The sequence below is a fragment of the Schistocerca americana genome, chromosome 6, assembly GCF_021461395.2.
Source record: "Schistocerca americana isolate TAMUIC-IGC-003095 chromosome 6, iqSchAmer2.1, whole genome shotgun sequence".
NCBI classification, from domain to species: Eukaryota; Metazoa; Arthropoda; class Insecta; order Orthoptera; family Acrididae; genus Schistocerca; species Schistocerca americana.
Window position 1 is genome coordinate 580,536,254 of NC_060124.1, and position 23,400 is coordinate 580,559,653.

The following is a 23,400-nucleotide window of genomic DNA, read 5'->3' on the forward strand; positions in this document are numbered from 1 at the left end:
CACCCATGGTCGTCACATCTGCAGTGATGAGTAGTCCCTCCTCAAATATACCGAGGGTCTCACTGAAGCCTTCACTGACTGTAATTATCCTCCCATTCTTGTACAAAAACAAATCTCCCGTGCCTTATCTTTACAGTCTCCCACCACCTCCCAAAGTCCCACAGTCCGACCGCAGAGGAGCATTCCCCTCATAACTCAGTACCATCCGGGACTGGAGCAACTGAATTACATTCCCCACCAGGGTTTAGATTACCTCTTGTCATGTCCTGAAATGAGAAATGTCCTACCCACTATCCTTCCCACCCCTCCTACCGTAGTATTCTGCTGTCCACCGAACCTACACAATATACTCATCCATCCTTACACAAGCCCTGCTCCCAATCCCTTACCGCATGGCTCATAGCTCTGAAATAGACCTAGATGCAAGACCTGTCCCATACTTCCTCCTACAACCACCTACTCCAGTCCGGTCACTACATCACCTATCCCATCAAAGGCAGGGCTACCTGTGAAACCAGTCATGTGATTTACAAGCTAAGCTGCAACCACTGTGCTGCATTCTATGTAGGCATGACAACCAACAAGCTGTCTGTTCGCATGAACGGCCATCAACAAACTGTGGCCTCATCTCAATGACTGCTTCACAGCCTGTGCCATATGGATCCTTCCCACCAACACTAGCTTTTCTGAATTGCGCAGGTGGGAACTTTCCCTGCAACAAATCCTATGTTCCTGTAACCCTCCTGGCCTCAACCTTCGTTAGTCACTGTCCTAACCCATCCAGCCCCCTCCCTGTTCCCATTCCAGCACTACACAGCCGTCATTTCACCACCACACCCAGTCATTTAATTTATTTTTATTTCTCTCCTTTCTGTTACTTACCCCCTTCCCCCTCCACACCTTCTCTCCCACCCTTCGTCTAAACTGCAACACTTCACTGTCCGCCACTCCCACCATACTATCCCTCCCCCTTCCCACCCCAGCCTCCTCCTTACCCCGACCCAGTTGCCACTCCCATCATGGACTGGTACTGCTGCTCGCAGTGTAGTTTGAGCTCTCTGAGACGGCAGATGTGTGAGCAAGTTGCGCTTGCGTGAGTGTGCGTGAGTGTGTGTGTGTGTGTGTGTGTGTGTGTGTGTGTGAGAGAGAGAGAGAGAGAGAGAGAGAGAGAGAGAGAGAGAGAGAGAGAGAGAGAGAGAGAGAGACTGCTGACAATGGCCTTAATGGCCGAAAGCTATGAATCTTTTTATTGTGTCTATCGCGACTCAGCATCTCCACTATATGGTGAGTAGCAACTTTCCTTCTCTAGTATTGTTACATTCCATCCTGGATTTTCCATTGTTTGATTTCATTCATAGTTGTGATAGACCACCGTTCTCTGTGCTGATGGATCCGTTGAATGGGAATTATGGCTTCAGGCATATGGCATCACAGTAGTACACAAAATTGGGCGTAAACATAGGGACGCTGTCTGTCTTTCAAGGAAGCCTTTGGTGAAACACAGCAGTGTAGATAAAGTCTCAGTCACTGCTGGATTAAATGGCACTGCTGCTACACAGAGGAAAGATTCAGCACTGCTGGAAACCATAGAAGCCATGAAAACAAAGGAACCAACCAAATGTGAACTCCAATTAATAAACGGAATGTGGTAACCTAGAATTCATGAAAACACTGGACAGAATCACATGCATGTATCATTGCCAGGTCTATACTGATCTGGAAGGCACATGAGCAATTACCTCTGGGGCATCTGGTACCAAGTCTGCCTGCAGCAGTGCCATTCCAACAGATTAACATTGACCTCTTGGTGTGGTGCTCGAAGTTAACAAATGGGAATTGATGGATAATAGGGGGAATCAATGGATAATAGTCTGCATTGACTACCTCACCTGCTATGCTGTCACCAAAGCTGTACTGACTGCCTAAGCTCCAGAAATTATGAGGTTCCTTGAGAAGACATATTTTGAAACATGGAGCATTCCAATGTGATGATCTCTGACCGAGCAAAAGTTTTCCAATCAAGACTAATATCAAAGGTAATTTTGCACTGGGACATCACTCACAGGATCACAATTGTCTAATGACTTCACATAATGCTTTGATAAGACATTGGCAGACATATTTTTAATATATGATGATGTTGAACAGTGAGAAGGGGATGTAATACTACATGTTATGACATTTGTAAGTAACACAGCAAAGCAAGACATTACGGGATTCACACCATTCTTTCTGCTTCACAGTCACGAGGTCAAAACGACAATACATACACTGTTTGCATTTTAACCGCACAATACTTTGGTTGGCTATGGGAACCATCTCACCACCAGGACCAAAGAAGCAAGGCTGCTGACTGGATGCCTAGATAAAGAACAACAGCCAGTGGGATACAGCTCGGAAAACTTGTTATGAATTTTTACACCTGTGCAGAAAGTGGGACCATCAGAAAAGTTACTAAAATATTACATTGGGCCATATCATATCCTATCCTAAGTCACTTGTCGAATGTCACTAATAAATTTGAGGCTTATGATCATACATTAAGAAGACAAAAGCACAGAGATGTCACCTATGTCCTTTCTATAAAGCACTATAAAAGTCTGAGGTCTTGATCGATGATGGAGGCTTCTCATTAAAGAAACTGAAGGCTCACTTGATAATCGCGAAGCTTCAACAGGATCGTGACAAAATGATTCACACCTGGGGATCCTCCAGCACTGCCATACAGAGGACCATTATCAAGATCTTGATCTAGTCTTCTAACACAGTGAGTCACTGTTTCTTCAGGAGAGAGAGAACTATGCCACAAGCTTTGATGCATTCAATATGGAGTGGCATTCAGCAATGTTGGTTGGCATGATGCAGGTCACCAATTCAAACATGACAAATGGCAAACATTTCTTAATAAAGGTTTTCAAAATTTATTGTTTGTAATATTTGAATATTCTGGAAAATTCAATGTTTGTATAAATAGCAGCACTTTCAATACAATAGGCAGTCCTTTCCTTTCTGTACATTGGTGTCTGTAATAAATGTGCTTTCAGTACTAGGTGTCGCACTCCACTGTTGACTCTGTTTTCGCATTTGGACTTAATTATGATTAAGTCATGATAATATTATAACTCAGGTATTGTTATATTTAAGGTTTTTCTTTCAATAAGAGAGTATATAGTGATTCTGTAGATTTTCCTGGCATCTTATATGTTTATGCTCTTCATGGGTATGCCGACAGATATGATAGTCTTCACTACATGGTATTTCGGAGATCCATCTGTTCGCCATCTTCAGGTGTGATTGCTGAGTACGCAATCAAGCCGGCGTGTACTCAGCGACCACACCTGAAGATGGCAGTCAGGTGGATCGTCGAAATATCGTGTAGTGAAGACAATCGTATCTGGCAGCATATCCATGAAGAGCATAAACAAGAGAGTATACTGTCTGCATTTATTAATAACTAATACTATATCCGGTTTGTTAATGGCCTTAACCTCCAACAAAAAATTTCAGGTAATCAGTAACTTTTTATCCAAGATATTCCTGTTGCATAAGGTAATGGAAATCTCTTTTTGAATGTTCATCACTTCAGTTCTTAAAGGGAACTACTAATACTTATTATCTTAACAAAATCAGAAATAAAGAGAGATTCAGCAAGCTTAGTTCAAAGTTATTTGTTTATCATTTTATAAAATATTGCACCAGCCACAAGGCAGTTCCACTGTAAATGCTGTTCTCAGGTGGGGGATGAGACAATTGACATATGCAAGCAGCTGGAAACCACCGTCACTACTGTCAAGCAATTGGAAGCTGGTGAGAATGGGAGTGTTGGGACAGCTACCACGTCATGTATCAGAGATAGCAAAGGTACCCGAAGCACTACCCTCTCCAGTGAACAGTGAACAGTGTGTCCCTACAGGAAGTACAGGAGCAATCACTACTTGCCCATCTGACTGTGAGTGGCGTATCAGTGGTATGACTGTGTCTTGTACAGGGTGTAATGAATCTGATCAGTGGTTCTTAATCATTTGTACTAACTAACATGATACAGGGTGTCCATGAAGTCCCTATACAACTTCAAAATTTTATTACGACGGCAGTTGTTGAAATATTTTAACAAAATTTCCTTTATAGTAATCACTGTTTACTAAAGTTTTTATATATACTAAAATTTTGGGTTTCAGATACTCTGTTGATGGAAGGAACTGAAGCTCTATAAAATGGCAACTCCTCAAGAGAAGGCACAATGTGTGTTGTGGTTTACTGAGACAAAATCGGATGTTCAGACTTAACGAAACTTCGGAACGAAGTATGGAAGAGATCCACCACTTGCGTTTTAAATGCCTTCACTTGTTCACCTACGAAGTCCACCCGCACTGCTGCCAGACAGTTGCAACTACCACGTTCAACTGTACATAAGGTCCTCCACAAGAACTTACGGTTGTACGCTTACAAAGTGCAACTGTTACAGACACTTGAGCCAAATGACAAGCCAAAATGGACAGAGTTTGCACTCAACATGCTGGAACGCCTTTCGGAGGATGAAGCATTCCTCAAGAGAGTTTGTTTCAGTGATGAGGCAACTTTTCATGTTTCTGGGACATTAAACAGACACAATGTGAGAATCTGGGGATCTGAACACCCCCCCCCCCCCCCCCATGTGACTAGGGAGCTTCACCGGGATAGTCCAAAAGTGAATGTGTGGTGTGGAATAATTTGGTCCATTTTTCTTCAACAAGTCAACAATTACTGCAGATGTTTACCTCAACCTTCTGACTGAATATGTAGCACCACAACTGATTGACTTACAACCAACTATCATTTTCCAGAAAGATGGTGCACCACCACATTGGGGCCTGTATGTTCGTTGGTTACTCAATAAGACATTTCCCAGCAGATGGATTGGGAGGCATTGGGGACTGTATGTTCGTTGGTTACTCAATAAGACATTTCCCAGCAGATGGATTGGGAGGGAGGGGTCAATTTCTTGGCCACCGCGTTCGCCAGATATCAATCCCTTGGACTTTTTTTATAGGGGTATGTAAAAGATATTGTGTATCAAACGCAGATACAGGACATTGCTGACTTGAAGCACAGGATTTGTAACGCCATTGCAACCATTGATGACGCTATGCTACAGCGAACATGGTAAGAAATTGAGTACAGTCTTGATGATGATGATTAGTGTTTTAGGGCGCACAACAGCGAGGTTATCAGTGCCCGGAGTACAGTCTTGATGTGCTTCGTGCAACTAAAGGTGCCCATATAGACGTCTATTAAACACTGTCAAAAACTTTTATAAACACTGATTACAATAAAAGAAATGTTAAAATATTTCAAAAACTGCTGTTGTAATCAAATTTTGAAGTTGTAAAGGGACTTTATGGACACCCTGTACATCAGTTTTGTAACCTACATCATACATTAATATTTCAAATACGATTTATCAGTTCTGTGTTTTGTTACTTATTATTATTATTATTGTTGTTGTTATCTCATTTAATACATTTTGTCACTTCTATGTCTACATCTACATGACTACTCTGCAATTCACATTTAAGTGCTTGGCAGAGGGTTCATCGAAACACACAATAAAAGACAATATATTACAAGGAATACATCGCAACAATGCAGTGAAACTAAGAAATATATTTATTAAAATCAGCAGAGAGTATACTGTTGCTTCCTATTCTGATCCGTAACTACATTGTGGCCAACCGACTTAGGAAATTCGACATAATGAAACTGTTAATGAAGGAATCAAATTGTGCTAACAATGCTGAAGCTGCAACATACCAACATCATTACATGATAAATAAAACTATTTTGGGAATCAAGACAAGTGTTTTACCACTTCTCAGATTCTCTACTGACTTTGTGGCTGTGTAAGCTCCTCTTTTAACCATAACATACAATTGATCCCACGAACCAAAACCTCTGCCCAGTGGTTTGAACAACGCCCATATCACATCCATCTACAAGATGGATACAAAATACTGTCCAGTTTCCTTGACACCCATTTCTTGTAAAAATTTAGAACATATTCTGAGATCAAACATAATAAGATATCTCAAAAAGAATTACCTCCATCACGCCAGCCAGCAAGCTTACTGAAAGCTTCTATAATGGGAAACCCAACTTGTGCTTTTCCCAAGTGGCTTCCTCAAACCCACGGGTCAAGGCACTCAGAGAGATTACTTCCAGAAAGCATTTGGCTCAGTATCACATCTACTTTAAATACACTCATATGGGGTATCAAGCGAATTTGTGACTAGACTGAGGATTTCTTTACGAGCATGATGTAGTATGTTATATTGGATGGAGAATCAACAAAATGTAAGAACGATGGAAATTCCTAGATGAGTTATACATAAAATAAAAGAAAGGTAACCACTCACCAATAGCTTTTATAGAGCAGGTTATATAAAGGGAGCTATGCAGTTATAGTGGAGACTACAATACGGGTCAACTGCTTGGAATCATTTTAGTCCAGAGGAAAGAATATGTGTAAGTGTGTTGGAGAATTTGAGGCCTGCATAAAATAAGACCGATAGGTAATGGACCACAATTTACATCTGGGTACCTAGACAACTTTTTAGTTGGAACTTCAGCAGCCATCTAGTGTGAGAGAAAATGGAAACTCCCCTAAAAGTTAGAACAGAAGGAATGAGAACAGTAAACACATTTACTGACCAGGCTATATGCAGTGAGCTACGCAGATACAATGGAGACTGGATTGGCATTGTGGGAAAATATTAATAATCAGTCATCCAGGTTTAGATTTCCAGCTGCTTCCCTAAATTGCTTACAGCAAATGCTGGGATGGTAAGACATAACGAATTTCCTTCCACATGCCTATAGAATCTAAGCTTGTGCTCCACCTTTAATGACCTCACTCTTTACAGGACATTAAACTCTAAACTTACTTTCTTTTCTTCTTGTGGTCTACATTAATAAAGTGAATTTAAGATGATTTAGAAAAAGCAATTAAATAATTCCTACATAAATAAATCAGTCTCACTATAGTAGTGTTAAATGCAACAAAAAATACATAAAGCAGAGGAGGATACATACCTTCATGTGATACATCATAAGCTCATTTGCCATCTTGTACCTTGCCTGTGCTTCTTGTATCTTCTTATACACTAAGCTGTGCATAATACTTATGCCACAGTAAATACTAAATGCCATTGCAACTTCTTCATCGAACACATCAAAGTAGTAGCCATTTCTCTTGTTACACATCTGGGCAACTCCCACTATGACATTTTCATGGTGAATAGGAAAGCAAAGTATGTTCCTGAAAACACAAGGGGAAAGTCTTATTTTATAGAAGGCTTATAAATTAGTAGGTGCAACTTAGGAACTAGAGAGATAATTTGTTGCAACATTTTGACACACTACATGGAAGCTCAAAAAGGTTAACAGTGTAATTCAGTAATCTGTTAAGCTTAAACCAGTGAAATACATACTTCATCCTAATACATACTGCATCCAACCTATATGCTTACTATGCCAATTTAATTATACACACACTTAATCTACAAAACACAGAGGGTTCACAATACTTTTTGAAACAACATATCTGTAGCATAAAGTAGTAATGTAAGCACAACTACTGATGGAAATTATTCAAAAATGCTATCATATTAACAATAAAAGGTCATAACTATTGCCAGCAACAGTATCACCACCACCACCACTACTACCACCACCAGTGTGCTACAGTGAGAACAATTCCTGTTATCATCAGTTGCATAAATGCAATATGTTGAAAACCAAATAATCACATTTATAAATGAGTGCAATATTTCATATTTTTCGCTTTAGTTTAAAAGCTTAAGCAGCCATCTTGGGCAGTTTCCTTTATATGGGCATATTTTGTATTAAAGGTAATAGACCTATCAACAGACAAGGAGAAATTCAAATCCTTGTCACATTGATCATCTTCATGCTTTAGATCTGCATAACAATCATACATAAAATAATGAGACATAATTGCTGGTCTGTTTTCACTTTAAGGATGTGAAATTTTCGGTACTACTGGTCAGCAATTGTGTCTCATAATTTCATAGCTTTTGTGAGCACATTTCCATTTTGTCACAATTTAGGTATTTACAAAGGAGATTGCTTCTTTAATTTTTCAATTGATTGACAAGATTAGTAGCTCAAAGAAAGATATCTACAATAGTGTCATGCTCATTCAAAGCAACTACAGTGAACAGGGATAATATAGCCTGCACTGTCAGACAACAGAATAAGAAAAAAGAAGTGGTCTTCTAAGAAATTCAGTAATTCACAATTATCATTTTACAATTTTTACTTGTATCTGCATGTTACCTGAACTCTATTGGTCTGTAAATTTTCTTTCTCAACAGAGACAGAAAGTTTTGTTGAACATGCATATCAGAGCAATGGTCTCTGACTATGGGTGATTCAGATTGACAGGATCCCTTAAGATGTGTCACAGGACATTATTACAGTTAAAGAGATCACGAAGGAACCAAACAGAATTTGATTCATTAGGAGCCAGTAACCTGTTAAACATTTATGAGGAAAACATAAAAGGTTAAATGTGCAAAAATTAGCTCAGTGTGTATTACCACTGTAGGCAGGGTAAAACAAATTAGTATAATCAAAAGGTTAATGTTTTGTAGAGGAAACTTGGTGGAAACAAAATAGTGTCAACAGCTGAAAGTGCAATTAATTTTAAATGCTTCTTTCATACATTTAGATGCACAACTCCTTGCCAAGAAAACCTGAGTACACAATAATGGGACCTAACATGCTATTTGTGTGTTACCAGCAAACATGGCCTTGTAGATCATGATTCAATTTTTAGTGCAGGGTCAATGCCTTATATATTCAAATTGTTAATTACCTTCAATTTAAATATATTTTGTGTGTAGGTTTCATAAAAAAGGGAAAACTTCCATCACATATGCAAAAAAATATTTCCCAGGTGCAAATCTTTCATTGTCTCTGTACAATCTGTAAACATGTTGAGGCTGATGTTCAGCAGCTAGGCCTGCCAGATGATTTGAAGACCCATTCATCAACTTGTCACTTGCAGATAAGACAATCTGTAAAAAAATATTGAAATGTTTAACGCCTACACCATTTTCAGCACGAACTTTTCCATTAGGTCAGGGTCTGAGAAATGACTTAAGTCTCATTCTTGAATTATCTCCTCCTTTTTCATTATCAGACCATGTGGAACTTATTTTCAGCATTTTGTATCTTTGGGGATCAAGCTGTATTATGTTAATTTGGTTTGTTATACTGTCAATGGACTACTTAAGTATTCTGTTATTGCTCGTGTGAATGTAACAGAAACATTTATCTTTGGAAAGAACATCTGGAGAAAATATTGCTGGTTTGTAAGCACAGTAGAGAACACAACTCATAAAAAGAGATATTCACGACCGAAACTACTGCAATGGACTATTAACAAACTATCAAGAAACAGTATCCACCTAACAATAGGTTTATGACAAACATGCACAGTTTACTTGACAAGAGTTTAACTATGAGACGAGAAATGTGTATACGTTTTAGGGGGTACGTCACTAAATACGTTGCACAAAGTACTTTAAAAGTCTTATATATATCTATTGTATGTGCAAAAGAGATAAAAAAATAGTGGTCTTAATCAATACTGGGCCACTGTTCACAAGAACACAAACTTTTCTTATGTGGATTGTAAAAAGATTGGATTACAATAATAAAAATCCTGCAAGGAACAACACAGTGCTATTCAAAAAGAAGGAACAGATACCAAATATTTATTGCTTCCAAACTGCAAAAGAAAGAAACCCAATTCCAACATTCCTGGAAAGAGAAAAGTTCAAATTTTTATACATTCAATGTGAGCACCATGTGTTACATGGCAAAAATCAAAACAGTGGCTCATTTTCTGCCACACATGGAGCAGCTGGTCTCTCATTATCGAATTCACAGCTTCAACAATGTGATGTTGCAGACTTTCAAGCCTATCAGGCATAGGGTGGATAAAAACAGTCTTTTACACAACCCCATAGATAAAAGTCACAAGGTGTGAGGTCTGGACACCTGGGAAGTCACCAATGATGAAGTTCATCTTCTGCTTCTCCTCTTCCATTAAACGTGCTGGAATGGGTGCTCACATTGAACGCATAAAAATTTGAACTTTTCTCTTTCCAGGAACGTTGGAATTGTGTTTTTATCTTTTGTATTTTGGAATCAATAAATGTTTTAAATCTGCTCCTTCTGTTTGAATGGCCCTGTATGTAAAATACGGGAAAAGCAACCACCAACCTATAGTGGAGTGACTTGTGGCACATAGATACATGGAACAGAATACAGTGTTCATTAGCTTTCAAGCTCTGACTCGTTTTCTAGAAAAAGCTACAGGCATTCACACTCATAACCACACAGGCATCCAAGTACACACTACCACATCCACAGCAACACGGAATATTCATTATTACCAATTACTGATAGTAGTTGCTTGGAGTGATACAAATGGGGAGGGGGTAGGGTAAGACACATGAATCAATGAAAGTAGCGGGATAGTGTGAGGCAGGAGCAGGAAAGACAGCTGACTCAGCAGTGCACAAGATAAAATGAGTTCTGAGGGAGCAGAGCATATAAGAGATATAAGGAGAGGGGGGGGGGGGGGGAGGGAAGGGAGGAGGTACAAAACTGGAGATAGAGTCAGAGGGGGCCACAGGGAGGTGAGGTTGAAAGGGAGAGGATGGGAGTGGGATGGAATGGGGGAAGAGGGAGGAGAGGAAGGGAGGGAGGAGAGGGAGGGAGGGAGGGAGGGAGGGAGGGGAGGGAGGGAGGGAGGGAGGGAGGAGAGAATGAATGCAGGATAAGCTGGAGAGACAATTTCCACCCATGTAGTTCAGAGAAACTTGTGCTGAAAGAGAGTATCCAAATTGCAAGTGTAGTGAAGCAGCTGTTAAAGTCGTTATGGTTGTGGTGTGCAGCAGGTTTGGCAACTGAATGGTCAAATCTATGGCTGGTCACAGTTTGGCAATGGCCATTCATGTGAGTGGACACAGTTGGTTACCTGTCATGCCCACATAGAATGCTGCACAATAATTACAGCATAGCTGATATATAACATGGCTGCTTTCACATGTTGCACTGTCTTTTGTAGGGTAAGAATGTCTGTGACTCAACTGTGGTATGAGATGGTGGATGGACGTATGGGATAGGTCTCGCACCTGCGTCACCAGAAGGGATGACCCATGGTGTGCAGGATTGGAATGGGGATGGACAATATCTGTAAGTTACATGGGTAATGAAACACTGCTTTGAGTGAAGTAGATAGGATTCTGGGTATGATATCCATAATTTCTGAAAACAATGAGATGTACTCGAAGCCCTGGTAAGGAAAGTGGTTGAGTTTGCAAGGCCAGAAGAGTGCTAGTTAGTGACAGTTTACCAGGTTTACTTGCATCAGAGGAGGAAATGGCATGGGAGATCTGTTTATAGATGAGCTGGATAGGATACTGTCTATCAATAAAGGCTCTGGTAAGGTCACTGGTACATTTAAACAACTCCTGCTTTCCACCACAGATGCGGTGGCCATGGGTGGGCTGTAAGGAAGAGACAGTTTGACATGGGGCAGGTGACAGTTATCAAAGAGGAGCTGCTGATAATGATTGCTGCACTTGATATGAAAAGATGCATTTATTGAGCCATTTGAGAGGTGGAGATCAACATCTAGGAAAGTAGCTCGTTGAGTTGACAAGGACCAGGTGAAGCAGACTTCAGAGCAGGTGCTAAGGTTGTGGAGGAAAGAGTAAAGGTAGGATATGCCATGGGTCAAGATCATGAAAATGTCATGTATCCCTTAACCAAGCAAGGGCTTTTATCTGTGACTGGATAGAAAGGATTCCTCTAGATGGCCCATAAACAAGTTGGTACAGAATGTGACTGGTCTGGAGGATTAGGAAAGAGGTGGTGAGTTTGGTATCAGGAAGACCCTGAGGAAGGTAGTGTTCCTTGGCCATAAGGCCTTGGGCAAGGGGGACGTTAGTTTACAAGGACGTTCCAGCCACAGCGAACTACAAGGACTCTAGTGGTAGCATAACATTAACTGTGGGAAGGTTTTGAACGAAATGAACAACCTTGGATGTGGGTTGGGAGGTTATGGACAACAGTTTGGAGCTGTTGGTCAGCAAAGACAAAGGTTCATTCTGTGGGAGCATTGTAGCTAGCCCCAATGGGGTGACCTGTAGGGAGACATGTAGGGTTGGTTTTGTGGTTTCTGGAGAGCAGGTAAAAGAAAGGAGAATGGGAGGTTGCTGGTGTGAGGAGGCAGATGCACTCAGATCTTAGGTTTCTGGATGTACCTCAGGCCTTGAGGAGCTGCTGAACTTCTGGGATGGTGTCATGTGTGTAAGGTTTATATGCAGGTGTCAGAAAGTTCGCAGTGACCCTCAGCCACATAGTCACTACAATTCACGAGCCATTGTTTCTTAAGAGGAGGATAAGGTCTGGATCGGTTTTCACATTATGGACAACTATCTGTTCCATAGGAGTGATACTGGACTCACTACTAGGGAAGGATTTAGGAACTCAAGGTGAGGCCAAGGTATAAGTGAAAATTCTTGAAAGATTACCAGAGGATTGCTAGGTGAAATTGGAAGAGGATCACAGTTGGAGTCATGATGGAACTGTTTTAAAATAGGTTTCATATGGGGGTTTTGGTTGACTATTGTCAGTGGGGTGTGTGGTGAAGAAGTGTTTCAACTGCAAAGAACTAGGAAAGGAAAAGAGGTCCTTTACAAGTTCAGCATGAAGAAATTAGGTTTGAGGCTAAGGGTGACACTTTTAGAAAGTACTGGGACTTCTGCAGGAGACAGAGTTTCAGCAGAAAGGTTGACAACAGTGTTACAGGATGCGTGTTAAGGGACAGTGTGTTTCATAGAGGTTCGAAGAGGTTTTTGGGGATGTGGAAGGTGGAGTAAATCAGAAAGGCATTGCCAGGGAGCTATAAGGGGTTGACAGGTGATTGGGTCAGAGGGCTAGAGGTAACCCCATGCGGCCATCAGACAGGAGTAGCTGTGACTGCTTCCAGCTTCCTCAGGTGGTGCTCAGAATGCTGTGCCCACTGATGAAAGACAAGACTTTCTATTGCAATGATATCATTGACGAATTTGTGGTCACTGAGTAAATGGATTTCACAAAAGGAGCATAGGCTCTCAGGTATGGTTTGAGATTGAACTCTATAATTATGAAGGACCACACTGGTGAGGATGAGGGACTGAATCAATTGGAAAAGGTAAAGATTCTTGTGGTAGAATGGGTGGCAATTTAAATGGTAAGCAAATTAAATGAGATACCACATTTCGGACAAGAATTCAGAAATAGGATGTGTTATTGGAGTTTTGCTAGGGCAAAGGAGAATTTTCAAATTGGCAGAGGTAGAAAAAGTACGAATTCATGGTTAGATGGTAGGGAAAGAAACAGTGAGACTGAAAAACTAGTTTAAAAGCGAAAATTTATAGTGGAAGTGATATAATGGAGATAAAAATGGTAGATACTACATAATGGAAAATCCAGGATGGAATAATGACAATAATACGAAAATGATAGATTGCTGCTCACCATACAGTGGAGGTAGTGAGTTGCAGAAAGGCACAACAAAAAGAATGCTAAACAAGCGAGTGAGTTGCAGACAGGCACAACAAAAAGAATGCTAAACAAGTGAGCTTTTGGCCAAAAGACCTTATCTAAATTAGACAGCACACACACACACACACACACACACACACACACACACACACACACACACAAGCACAATTCACACACATGACCACGTTTTCATTACTCCGCTACCCCTCCATGCCTTGTGCATCCTTTCAAACTCCTATCCAACTTCCATCACCCACTCCTTCCCTGCCCAGAATGTCTACTGCCTTCCCCTTCACCTACCACTCTCAAGCCCCCCTCTCCCTTTATGCAAGCTCTCTCCTTCCTTCCCCCACCCACGCTCCTCCCTTCCCTCCTTGTCACCCGCTCCTTCCCTGACTCCCTGTATCTCTTATAAGCTGTACCCCTCATATCTCCTCTCAGCTTGTCATGTCACCACTAAGTCATCTCTCTTTCTTGTTCCTACTGACACTACCCCCTCCTTACCTTGTGCATACTTCCCTACTCTTGTCCTACATCCATCAGCCCACACAAATGCTACCAATAATCAGCATTCCTGCAATAGTCTGTATTTGGGGGGTCTGTGTATCTATCCAGACCTTATCCTCCTCTTTAAAAACAACTAGAAAAACAGCTGAGCTCAAAAACTAGTGAACACAGTTTTCTGATATGTATATGTCTGCGCCACCCATCAGTCCACTATAAAACAATTGGATTGATGAATAAAAAATGATCCATGTTTAGTTTCCAAAACAGTCACTCACTGATGAATCTTAATGCTACCTGGGAAGGAAAATATGTCACTCTTGTTGTGAAACAATAGAGGATACGTTGATAGCTAAAATGCAGCATGTTATTTAGTAACAATAGATGTGAGATAAATTTTAGAAACCAGAATTTCACTGACATCCACGTCCTCCCTTAAGTTACAATAGGTGACATCTGTTATCTTACAATGATCACAAATGAAACAACAGATTACAATGAAGCATTATTCACAGACATCCGTGGCAGCATTCATTATGAGACACACGTAGGAGTTAACAAGAACACAGAAAACTAATGTCATAAACCAAAAAACATTGGTTACTATTGGTTCAGATTTCACTAAAATTTCAATCTAAACATCGAGAATTCACTACTGGTATCACATTAAAATATTGTCAAACAATTAATGTGAATGGATGTAGATTCTCAATGGCAAACCTGAAATTATAAAGTTGTATATCATCTAAAAAGAGAAGAACAGTCTAATTAGTGAACAAAATTTTCTAATACTGACAAAAATCTGAAAGTAAAATGTTACAAAAAGACATACTAATTATCTAAGAAAAAGCTGCTGTGAGATTTTCAGAATTATATTTTAATTATTTTGCAGGTCTACCAAAGTGGTATAAAAACATGATGGTAGGGAATATTTTCCTGATATATGGTGAGAAAGATGAGAGCAAAGTCAAACCCAGCAGACAATTAGTTGAGTGCAGGTACAGAGAGTTGTAGGTAGACAGGTAAAATGTACAGTAAACTGGAGGAATTAAGAAAACAATGAGAAGACAGGAGTGGGGACTGAGATGTGGCAAACAGAATTACTTAAGATTCCACTCTTTTAGGTTACTTGAATGCACAATTTGTTACAAAATTAGTTCTCATCTGGAAAAAAAAAATCAGCTGTCAGAAAGAATTGTATTACTATGAAGCAGTAGAACCAGTGGTGACATTTCAAATTATAAGCTTTCCTCCTTCGTCTGTCACACAGGACTCAATTTTTTAAAAAGCTCAATTGCATTTCTAATATAGATAACGAAGTCAGCTATCAATAAGAGCTTAATATGTTCACTGAAACTTGGAAATGGAGGAACTTACTAGAAAACTCACTAAGAAATTTTGCAGCTGAAAGACAGTATACCATGGAGGGTCCATCTCATCATGAAGTATTCTACCAGGTGTGTGATATATACTTTACAGCAATATACCAGCATTCTCACCTCAGCCTTCACTGCACGTAATTACTCCATCAGCCTAGTTAAAAAGCAGATTTCCCGAGCCACACATCCAATCCTAGTACTGCTGATACCACCAAAAAACAACTTCGGAGCACACCATTGGTCACTCAGTAGTATACTGGTCTGGAATGTGTTATCAGCTACTTTGACAGGTCCTCGACGTCCTAAAATCATGCCCATAAATGAGATCCATTCTGTCTGAAATTTTGCCCACCACACCTAGAGTATCTTTCTGTTGCCCTCCCAATCTCCACAATATTTTTGTCAGACCCTATGCTACTTCTGCACCCATCTCCCTAACCCATGGCTTCTACCCTGTGACCATCCCCACTGCAAGACATACCTTATGCACCCTTTTACCATCAACTACAACAGACCTGTAACTGGCAAAACATATACTATCAACAGGAGAGCCTTCTGAGAAACTACACGTATCGTATAGCAGCTGTTACGTAAACACAGTTCAGCCTTCTACATTGGCATGACTACCACCAAATTATCAATTATGATCAATGGGCATAGGCAGAGGGTGTATACTGGCAACTCGCAATGCTGTACAACATGACCATCGTGACCTCTGTGCCTGTTTCACCACATGCGCCATCTGCATTCTTTCCCCAGAAATCTGTTTCTCAGAAATCTCTGGGTGGGAACTAGCACTACAACATGTCCTTGGTTCTTGCTGCCCACCTGGCCACAATTTATGTTAATTTCTTCTGTCTCAGCATTTCTTAATTGTAACTACTCTTTGCTTCACTCTGTTTTGGTTTCTACATCTTTCATTGTCTTACCTGTCTATTGTTCACCCACCTCCCCACCCCCTCCCACCACTCTTACATACAATGCACTACTTAGCTTTTCAATCTTATTAACTCATGCACGATGTTTAAGCAGTGATCTCTGTCTGCATATTTCCCTGTCTTCTACCTTTAAGCTCTCAGGTTTTCAAATCTTGTCTGATGCAGTCCCCAACAATCAGTCTTTCCTTCTCATCCCAGCTCAAAAACTAGTGAACACAGCCCCAGACTCGCAGTTCTGGGTGACTTTCCCAAAATCTATCCCTTTTCCTAGATCTCTCCAGTCCTTTCCCTTCACCCCCCTTCCTTCCCCTTCAACCCTCCTGCCTGAAGAAAGAGCCACTATCTCTGAAGGCTTGCCTGTTACAACTGTCTTTTGTGTGTGTGTGTGTGGGGGGGGGGGGGGGGGGGGTGTAGTGCGGGGGGGGGGGGGGGGGGGCTGTTCTGCCCCTGCCTGGTAAATAGACTGTTTTATCTATCCAATTTGTGTGTGTGTGTGTGTGTGTGTGTGTGGGCGCGCGCGCCCAGTCAAGGACATAGCCAAATGTGGCAGGGGTGTTGGGACATCCCCCTCCCAAATCATTTAAATGAAAGTACATATGACCTAGCTGCTGTAAAGTGAAATTGCAAGATATTTTGATTTTCAGTCATATGAAGATAATCGGATACGCACTCTTGGTAGTCAACATGGCCATCGATATATTTAAACTAACGATATATCAATAACATTATCAACTACCATCCACCCCTACTTTAGCCAAGACCAACTGAACATTGCTGGCTTTACTTGAGATCAGTTGTTGTTTTGTTAATCAGTTCAGTTCTTACTTACAGCTGAATTTAATGTAAATGCAGCTGTTTAGTGTTTTAGTGCAGTGTGCTGTTGAGAGAGTTTCTAATTTTGAATAAGTTTGTAACAAAAAAGAAGAGGAAAATTGATTTTGATTCATTCACTAACAATATGGTAAGTTAAAAATATGCAAGTACTACTATAATAAGCTAATTACATATCTATGCCAGTTTAATGGTAGCATTGGAGCTGTTATTTGGAGACTGGTAGAACTCTGGGTTTGCAATAATTCAGTATTTCACAAGGCAGCAGAGTGGTGAAGATCATTACAAATAACATTACATTAAAATTAGTATATAAAAATACACTTGGATTTGCCTGTGTTGCCCAAAAATTGTGTTGATCAATACAAAATATCACCCACATGATTATGGATGCAGTCCTTTAAGAAACTTGCTTAAAACTGCATCAGTAGTGGACCAAATAGCAACATATCGCCCAATCTGGTCACAAGGTCCTTACCCAATAATGAAAACCATTTTCAATACAGAAACATTTTAATAGCTACTTGCAAGTCACCATTCAGCTTCCAAAATAATCAAAATACTCCATGCCTCTCCTCCTACAAACTAGCATATGGGCGCTCTTGGTTTGTGGAAACCAGAAGGGGTATGTGCTGACAGCAGATTCTATAGTTTATTCATTTCTGAAGCAATTTTTCAGTGGGCTACTTGAATTCATCTGAGCCAACTGCATCCTGAATCCCAGCCCCCCCCCCCCCCCTCCCTTTTTCATCTATTCATGCTCTTGTAATACTGTAATAAATGAAGGCAAGAATTCCATGCACAATTACTCGTAAAATATGCACATGTTCTTGCACTGTCAAATGACCAAATGTGCACAATTAAAGGAAAAACATGTAATATCAGAATTCCACCTTTCATTGAGATGCATTTTATTTTGTTTTAAAACAATGTAAAACCAGTTTCTCCTAATTTTAAACAGACTGGGGTAGCTTTACATGTTGAGATGCTAAGATAGCAACACTTGGACTCGAGAGGTGACATGGTTCAAACCCATCTGCCGCCAACCTTGATAATGATTTTCTGTGGTTTTCTATTTTCAATTTAGGCTAATGCCAGGGCTGATTTACTATAGGCCACAGACAATTCCTTTTGGTATTTCTCTCGTTCCTGACATATTCCAATTCCCTTACAGATGCAGCCTCTCTGCTTAAATGATAAGAGCTGCATTGACGGTAAGCCAAACGTATCTTCGGAGACTCCTAGCACTAAAAGCCACATGATAAATAAATAATAATCACAATTCACCCCATTTAGGCTTATGCCTTTATATGCTGAGACCTTCTTTAGCGCAGAAAATGATCTTTCTATATTGCAAGGTGTAACAGATGCATGCTTAAATGAGGAAATCTGGGAAAGTGTAAGAGCGAATAATTCCACATTCTTCACACTCTCATCATTAAAAATTGTTCTAGGTTCATCATTGAACAAAACAATATCAGATCTATTTATTCCAACAGCACTGTCAGTCACAATTACGGCTTCCCTAAGAAGTCGTGTTCATCCATTCCTGATCACTTTCTCAGCTCAAATCCAGATTGAAAGAAAAAGCATGTAAAAAGACTTTGGAGGGTTAAAGGAAATTGAAGCATGACTGCTTCATAGTGATTTACCAAAATACAGTCCTCCTAGATCATGAGACTATATTTCTACTTCATGAAAACTGCGAGAGCACTGTCAAATAAAACGGTTTAACATTTCTTTATGGAAATCCACATTCTATGGAGCAAAATTCAGAAAATGCACTATAAGATTGAAAAATGTGATTAATATTCTGGATTAAAGTATAAATATGTCATATCTACACCTATTCTCTGCAAACCACTGTGAAGCACATGACAGAGGGTACATTCCATTGTACCAGTTGTTAAGCTTTCTTCTCATTCCATTAACATTGGAGCATGGGAAAGAATGATTGTTTGAATGCTTCTGTGCTTGCAGTAATTATTCTAATCTGATCCTCATGATCCCCAAATGAGATTTATATATAAGGGTTGGTGTATATTCCTAGATGCTTCATTTCAAACCGTTCCTTGAAACTTCATTAAGAGACTTTCTCGGGATGGTTTATGTCTATTTTCAAGGGTCTTTCAGTTCAGTTCCTTCAGTATCTCTGTGACATTCTCCCATGTATCAAACAAACTTTTCACCATTCGTGCAGCCCTTCTCTTTACATGTACATTATCCTTTGTTAGTTCTATTTGGTATGAGTCCCACACACTTGAGCAATATTCTAAAACCGACCGCATGAGTGGTTTGTAAGCAATCTCCTTTGTACACTAGTTGCATCTCCCCAATATTCTACCAATAAAGTGAAGTCTACCACCTGCTTTACATGAGCCTATGTGATCATTCCATCTCATATCCCCGTAAAGTGTTAAACCCAAGTATTCATATGAGTTGACCAATTCTAACACAGATTCATTGATATTATAGTCATAGAAGACTATGTGTTTTCAATTTTGTGAAGTGCAAAATTTTACATTTCTCAACATTTAAAGCAAGTTGCCAATCTCTGCACCACGTTGAATTCTTATCAAGATGTGACTTAATATTTATGCAGCTTCTTTCAGATAGTAATTCATTACAGGTAACTGCATCATCTGCTAAAAGACTGATTTTACCATTAATATTGTCTGTAAGGTTATTAACATACAAAGTGAACAGCAAGGGTCTCAACACACTTCCCTGGGGCACACATAAAGTTACTTCTGCATCCAACAATGACTCTCTCCATCCAAGATAACATCTGTGTCCTCCTTACCAAAAAGTCCTTAATCCAGTGACAAAATTCAACTGATACCCCATATGACTGTACTTGTGACAATAAGCATAGATGCAATACTGAGTTAAATGCTTTTAGGAAATCAAGAAATTCTGCATCTACCTGACTGCCTCGACCCGAAGCCTTCAGTATGTCATGCGAGTCGGGTTTCACGTGATCAGTGTTTCCAGAATTCACGCGGGTTGGCGTGGAGGAAGTCATTCTGTTCAAGATACCTCATTATATTTGAGCTCAGAATATGTCCTAAGATTCTACAACAAACTGATGTCAAGGATATTGGATAGTAGTTTTGTGCATCACTTCTACTTCCTTCTTGTCGATGGGTGTGACGTGCTATTTTCCAAGAAGTGGGAATGGTTTTTTGTTCGAAAGATCTAAAATAGATTATAGTTAGAGGAGGGGCTAACTCAGCCACAAATTCAGGATAGAATCTGATATGGATTTCATTGGGCCCTGGATCTTTGTTCAATTTTAACGATTTCTGCTGTTTCTCAACACCACTGACACTAACACTTATTTCATTCATCTTTTCAGTGTTACAAGGATTAAATTGGACAGTTCTCATGGGTTTTCCTTTGTGAAGGAACATTTGAAAAAGGAGTAGCATTCCAGCTTTTGCTCTGCTACCTTCAATTTCCTGCCAACTTTGCAAGGGACTGGACATTAACTTTGCTGCCACTAACAGCCTTTACATACAACCAGAACATCTTCGGGTTTTGTGAAATATTATTTGACAGTATTCTGCTATGGTAGTCATTTAAGGCATCATGCAGTGCTCTCTCGACAGCCAAACGTGTTTCACTCACCATCTTTCTATCAACAGCATGACCTATTACAGGTTGTATATGTGGACAAGGAAAAAAATTCCCAGATTTAATGATTAAGAAATACGCTTTTTCCATTTTAAGTGACAGTATACTTTCCCATAGAATGGTAAAACTTATCAGTCCTTTGAATGATTAATGTTATATACACCTTCCTGGCACTTTAGAATAGAATACAAAACCCAGAAGATAAAGTTTTGGAAAGCTGCATACTTTCGTATCATGAAATTATAAATTTGAATTCCACCAAACACTACACATTAGTTTCCAAAGCATTGAAACTGAGATTGTGATTTCCTTTTGTAAGCCTGTCATAACTCATGTCAGGTGATCTCGCCATCCGATGACAGCAGATGTTCAGATGTAGTCAGCCAATAGCAACATCACTGTTAAGAAGCGCAAACACACAAAAAGGAAAAGTTAATGATTTAAATTAATATGTATATAAAACTTCCTGGCAGATTAAAACTGTGCGCCCGACCGAGACTCGAACTCGGGACCTTTGCCTTTCGCGGGCAAGTGCTCTACCATCTGAGCCACCGAAGCACAACTCACGCCCGGTCTCTCAGCTTTCCTTCTGCCTGTATCTCGTCTCCTACCTTCCAAACTTTACAGAAGCTCTGCTGCAGAGTGAAAATCTCATTCTGGAAACATCCCCCAGGCTGTGGCTAAGCCATGTCTCCGCAATATCCTTTCTTTCAGGAGTGCTAGTTCTGCAAGGTTCGCAGGAGAGCGTCTGTAAAGTTTGGAAGGTAGGAGATGAGATACTGGCATAAGTAAAGCTGTGAGGATGGAGCGTGAGTCGTGCTTGGGTAGCTCAGTTGGTAGAGCACTTGCCCGCGAAAGGCAAAGGTCCCGATTTCGAGTCTCGGTCGGGCACTCAGTTTTAATCTGCCAGGAAGTTTCATACCACACACTCTGCTGCAGAGAGAAAATCTCATTCTGGAATATATATATAATGCAGCTACAAGGAAAGCTAAGCTTTACCATATAATGTTGATCTCTAAGATTAATAAGCTACTAGAGAAGCTAAGCTTTCACATGTAATATTGGTCTTTTTTTGTGTGTTGTAATGTAATTAACTGTTGGAGATAAAGTTTATCTCATGTGAAAACTATGATGCCCACAGTAAAGAGTTAAGGTAATTTCATCAAGTTGCCAGAAAATGTGTTTAATTTATTTAATTATGAATATTTGCTTTTATGATAAATAATGGACTCATTTAAGATGTTAAATGCTGTATATTTATATATACTTTTTATATGTATCTTTGGAGTTTATTAAGGTCAGTGGGCCAAAGAATCTAGAATGCAGAAATGTCTGCAACTTCCGGGCACATGTTGGCTTGCCCGCCACTTCTTTGTCGGTATTGGAGGGAGATGGACGTGTTTATGTGACCAGTGCAGTATAATGCATTTAGAGTATCAATGTTCGTAGTGAAAATGGTGTAGTTACTAAACAAAAAGTACGAATAAATATAATTTTAGCAAAAAGTACGAATAAATATAATTTTAGCAGAAAGTATTTCAGATCCGGTAGTGTTTATTTCAAACAAGAAGAAAACCCAGGCCATGCTTGTTGGAATTATTATTTTGCAGACAAAACTTCGAGAGCCCCTAGACAAACGATATCTGCAGTAATCTTTCAGCAGCTACTAATAAATAAGTCTTGCTGAAATTGTGCTGGAACTACTCATATTATACTCATTCAAAAACACGTGGTGAGAGTGTGGTCCTACCACAATATACCATGTAAGATTCCACAATTTTTCAGTTATCTAAGAAACGAGATAGGTAACAACCAGTACAATATGGGGGCTGTCCGGGATTATTGTACTGGTAATCTTTCAGCAGCTACTAATAAATAAGTCTTGCTGAAATTGTGCTGGAACTACTCATATTATACTCATTCAGAAACACGTGGTGAGAGTGTGGTCCTACCACAATATACCATGTAAGATTCCACAATTTTTCAGTTATCTAAGAAACGAGATAGGTAACAACCAGTACAATATGGGGGCTGTCCGGGATTATTGTACTGGTTGTTACCCATCTCATTTCTTAGATAAATGAAAAATTGTGGAATCTTACATGGTATATTGTGGTAGGACCACACTCTCACCACGTGTTTTTGAATGAGTATAATATGAGTAGTTCCAGCACAATTTCAGCAAGACTTATTTATTAGTAGCTGCTGAAAGATTACTGCAGATATCGTTTGTCTAGGGGTTCTCGAAGTATTGTCTGCAAAATAATCATTCCAACAAGCATGGCCTGGGTTTTTTTCTTGTTTGAAATAAACACTACCGGATCTGAAATACTTTCTGCTAAAATTATATTTATTTGTACTTTTTGTTTAGTAACTACACCATTTTCACTATGAACATTGATACTCTAAATGCATTATACTGCATTGGTCACATAAACACATCCACCTCCCTCCAATACCGACAAAGAAGTGACGGGCAAGCCAAC

General features: G+C 39.8%; 1 protein-coding gene across 1 annotated transcript in view; it reads right to left on the reverse strand.

Annotated features, from left to right (window-relative positions):
- Positions 1-23,400, reverse strand: part of LOC124619592 (cGMP-dependent 3',5'-cyclic phosphodiesterase-like) — a 269,537-nt gene that overhangs the window by 115,430 nt on the left and 130,707 nt on the right. Inside the window, exon 7 of the mRNA XM_047146093.1 lies at positions 7,069-7,294. Coding sequence (XP_047002049.1) covers positions 7,069-7,294 — 226 coding nt within the window. The remainder of the gene's footprint in view (positions 1-7,068; positions 7,295-23,400) is intronic.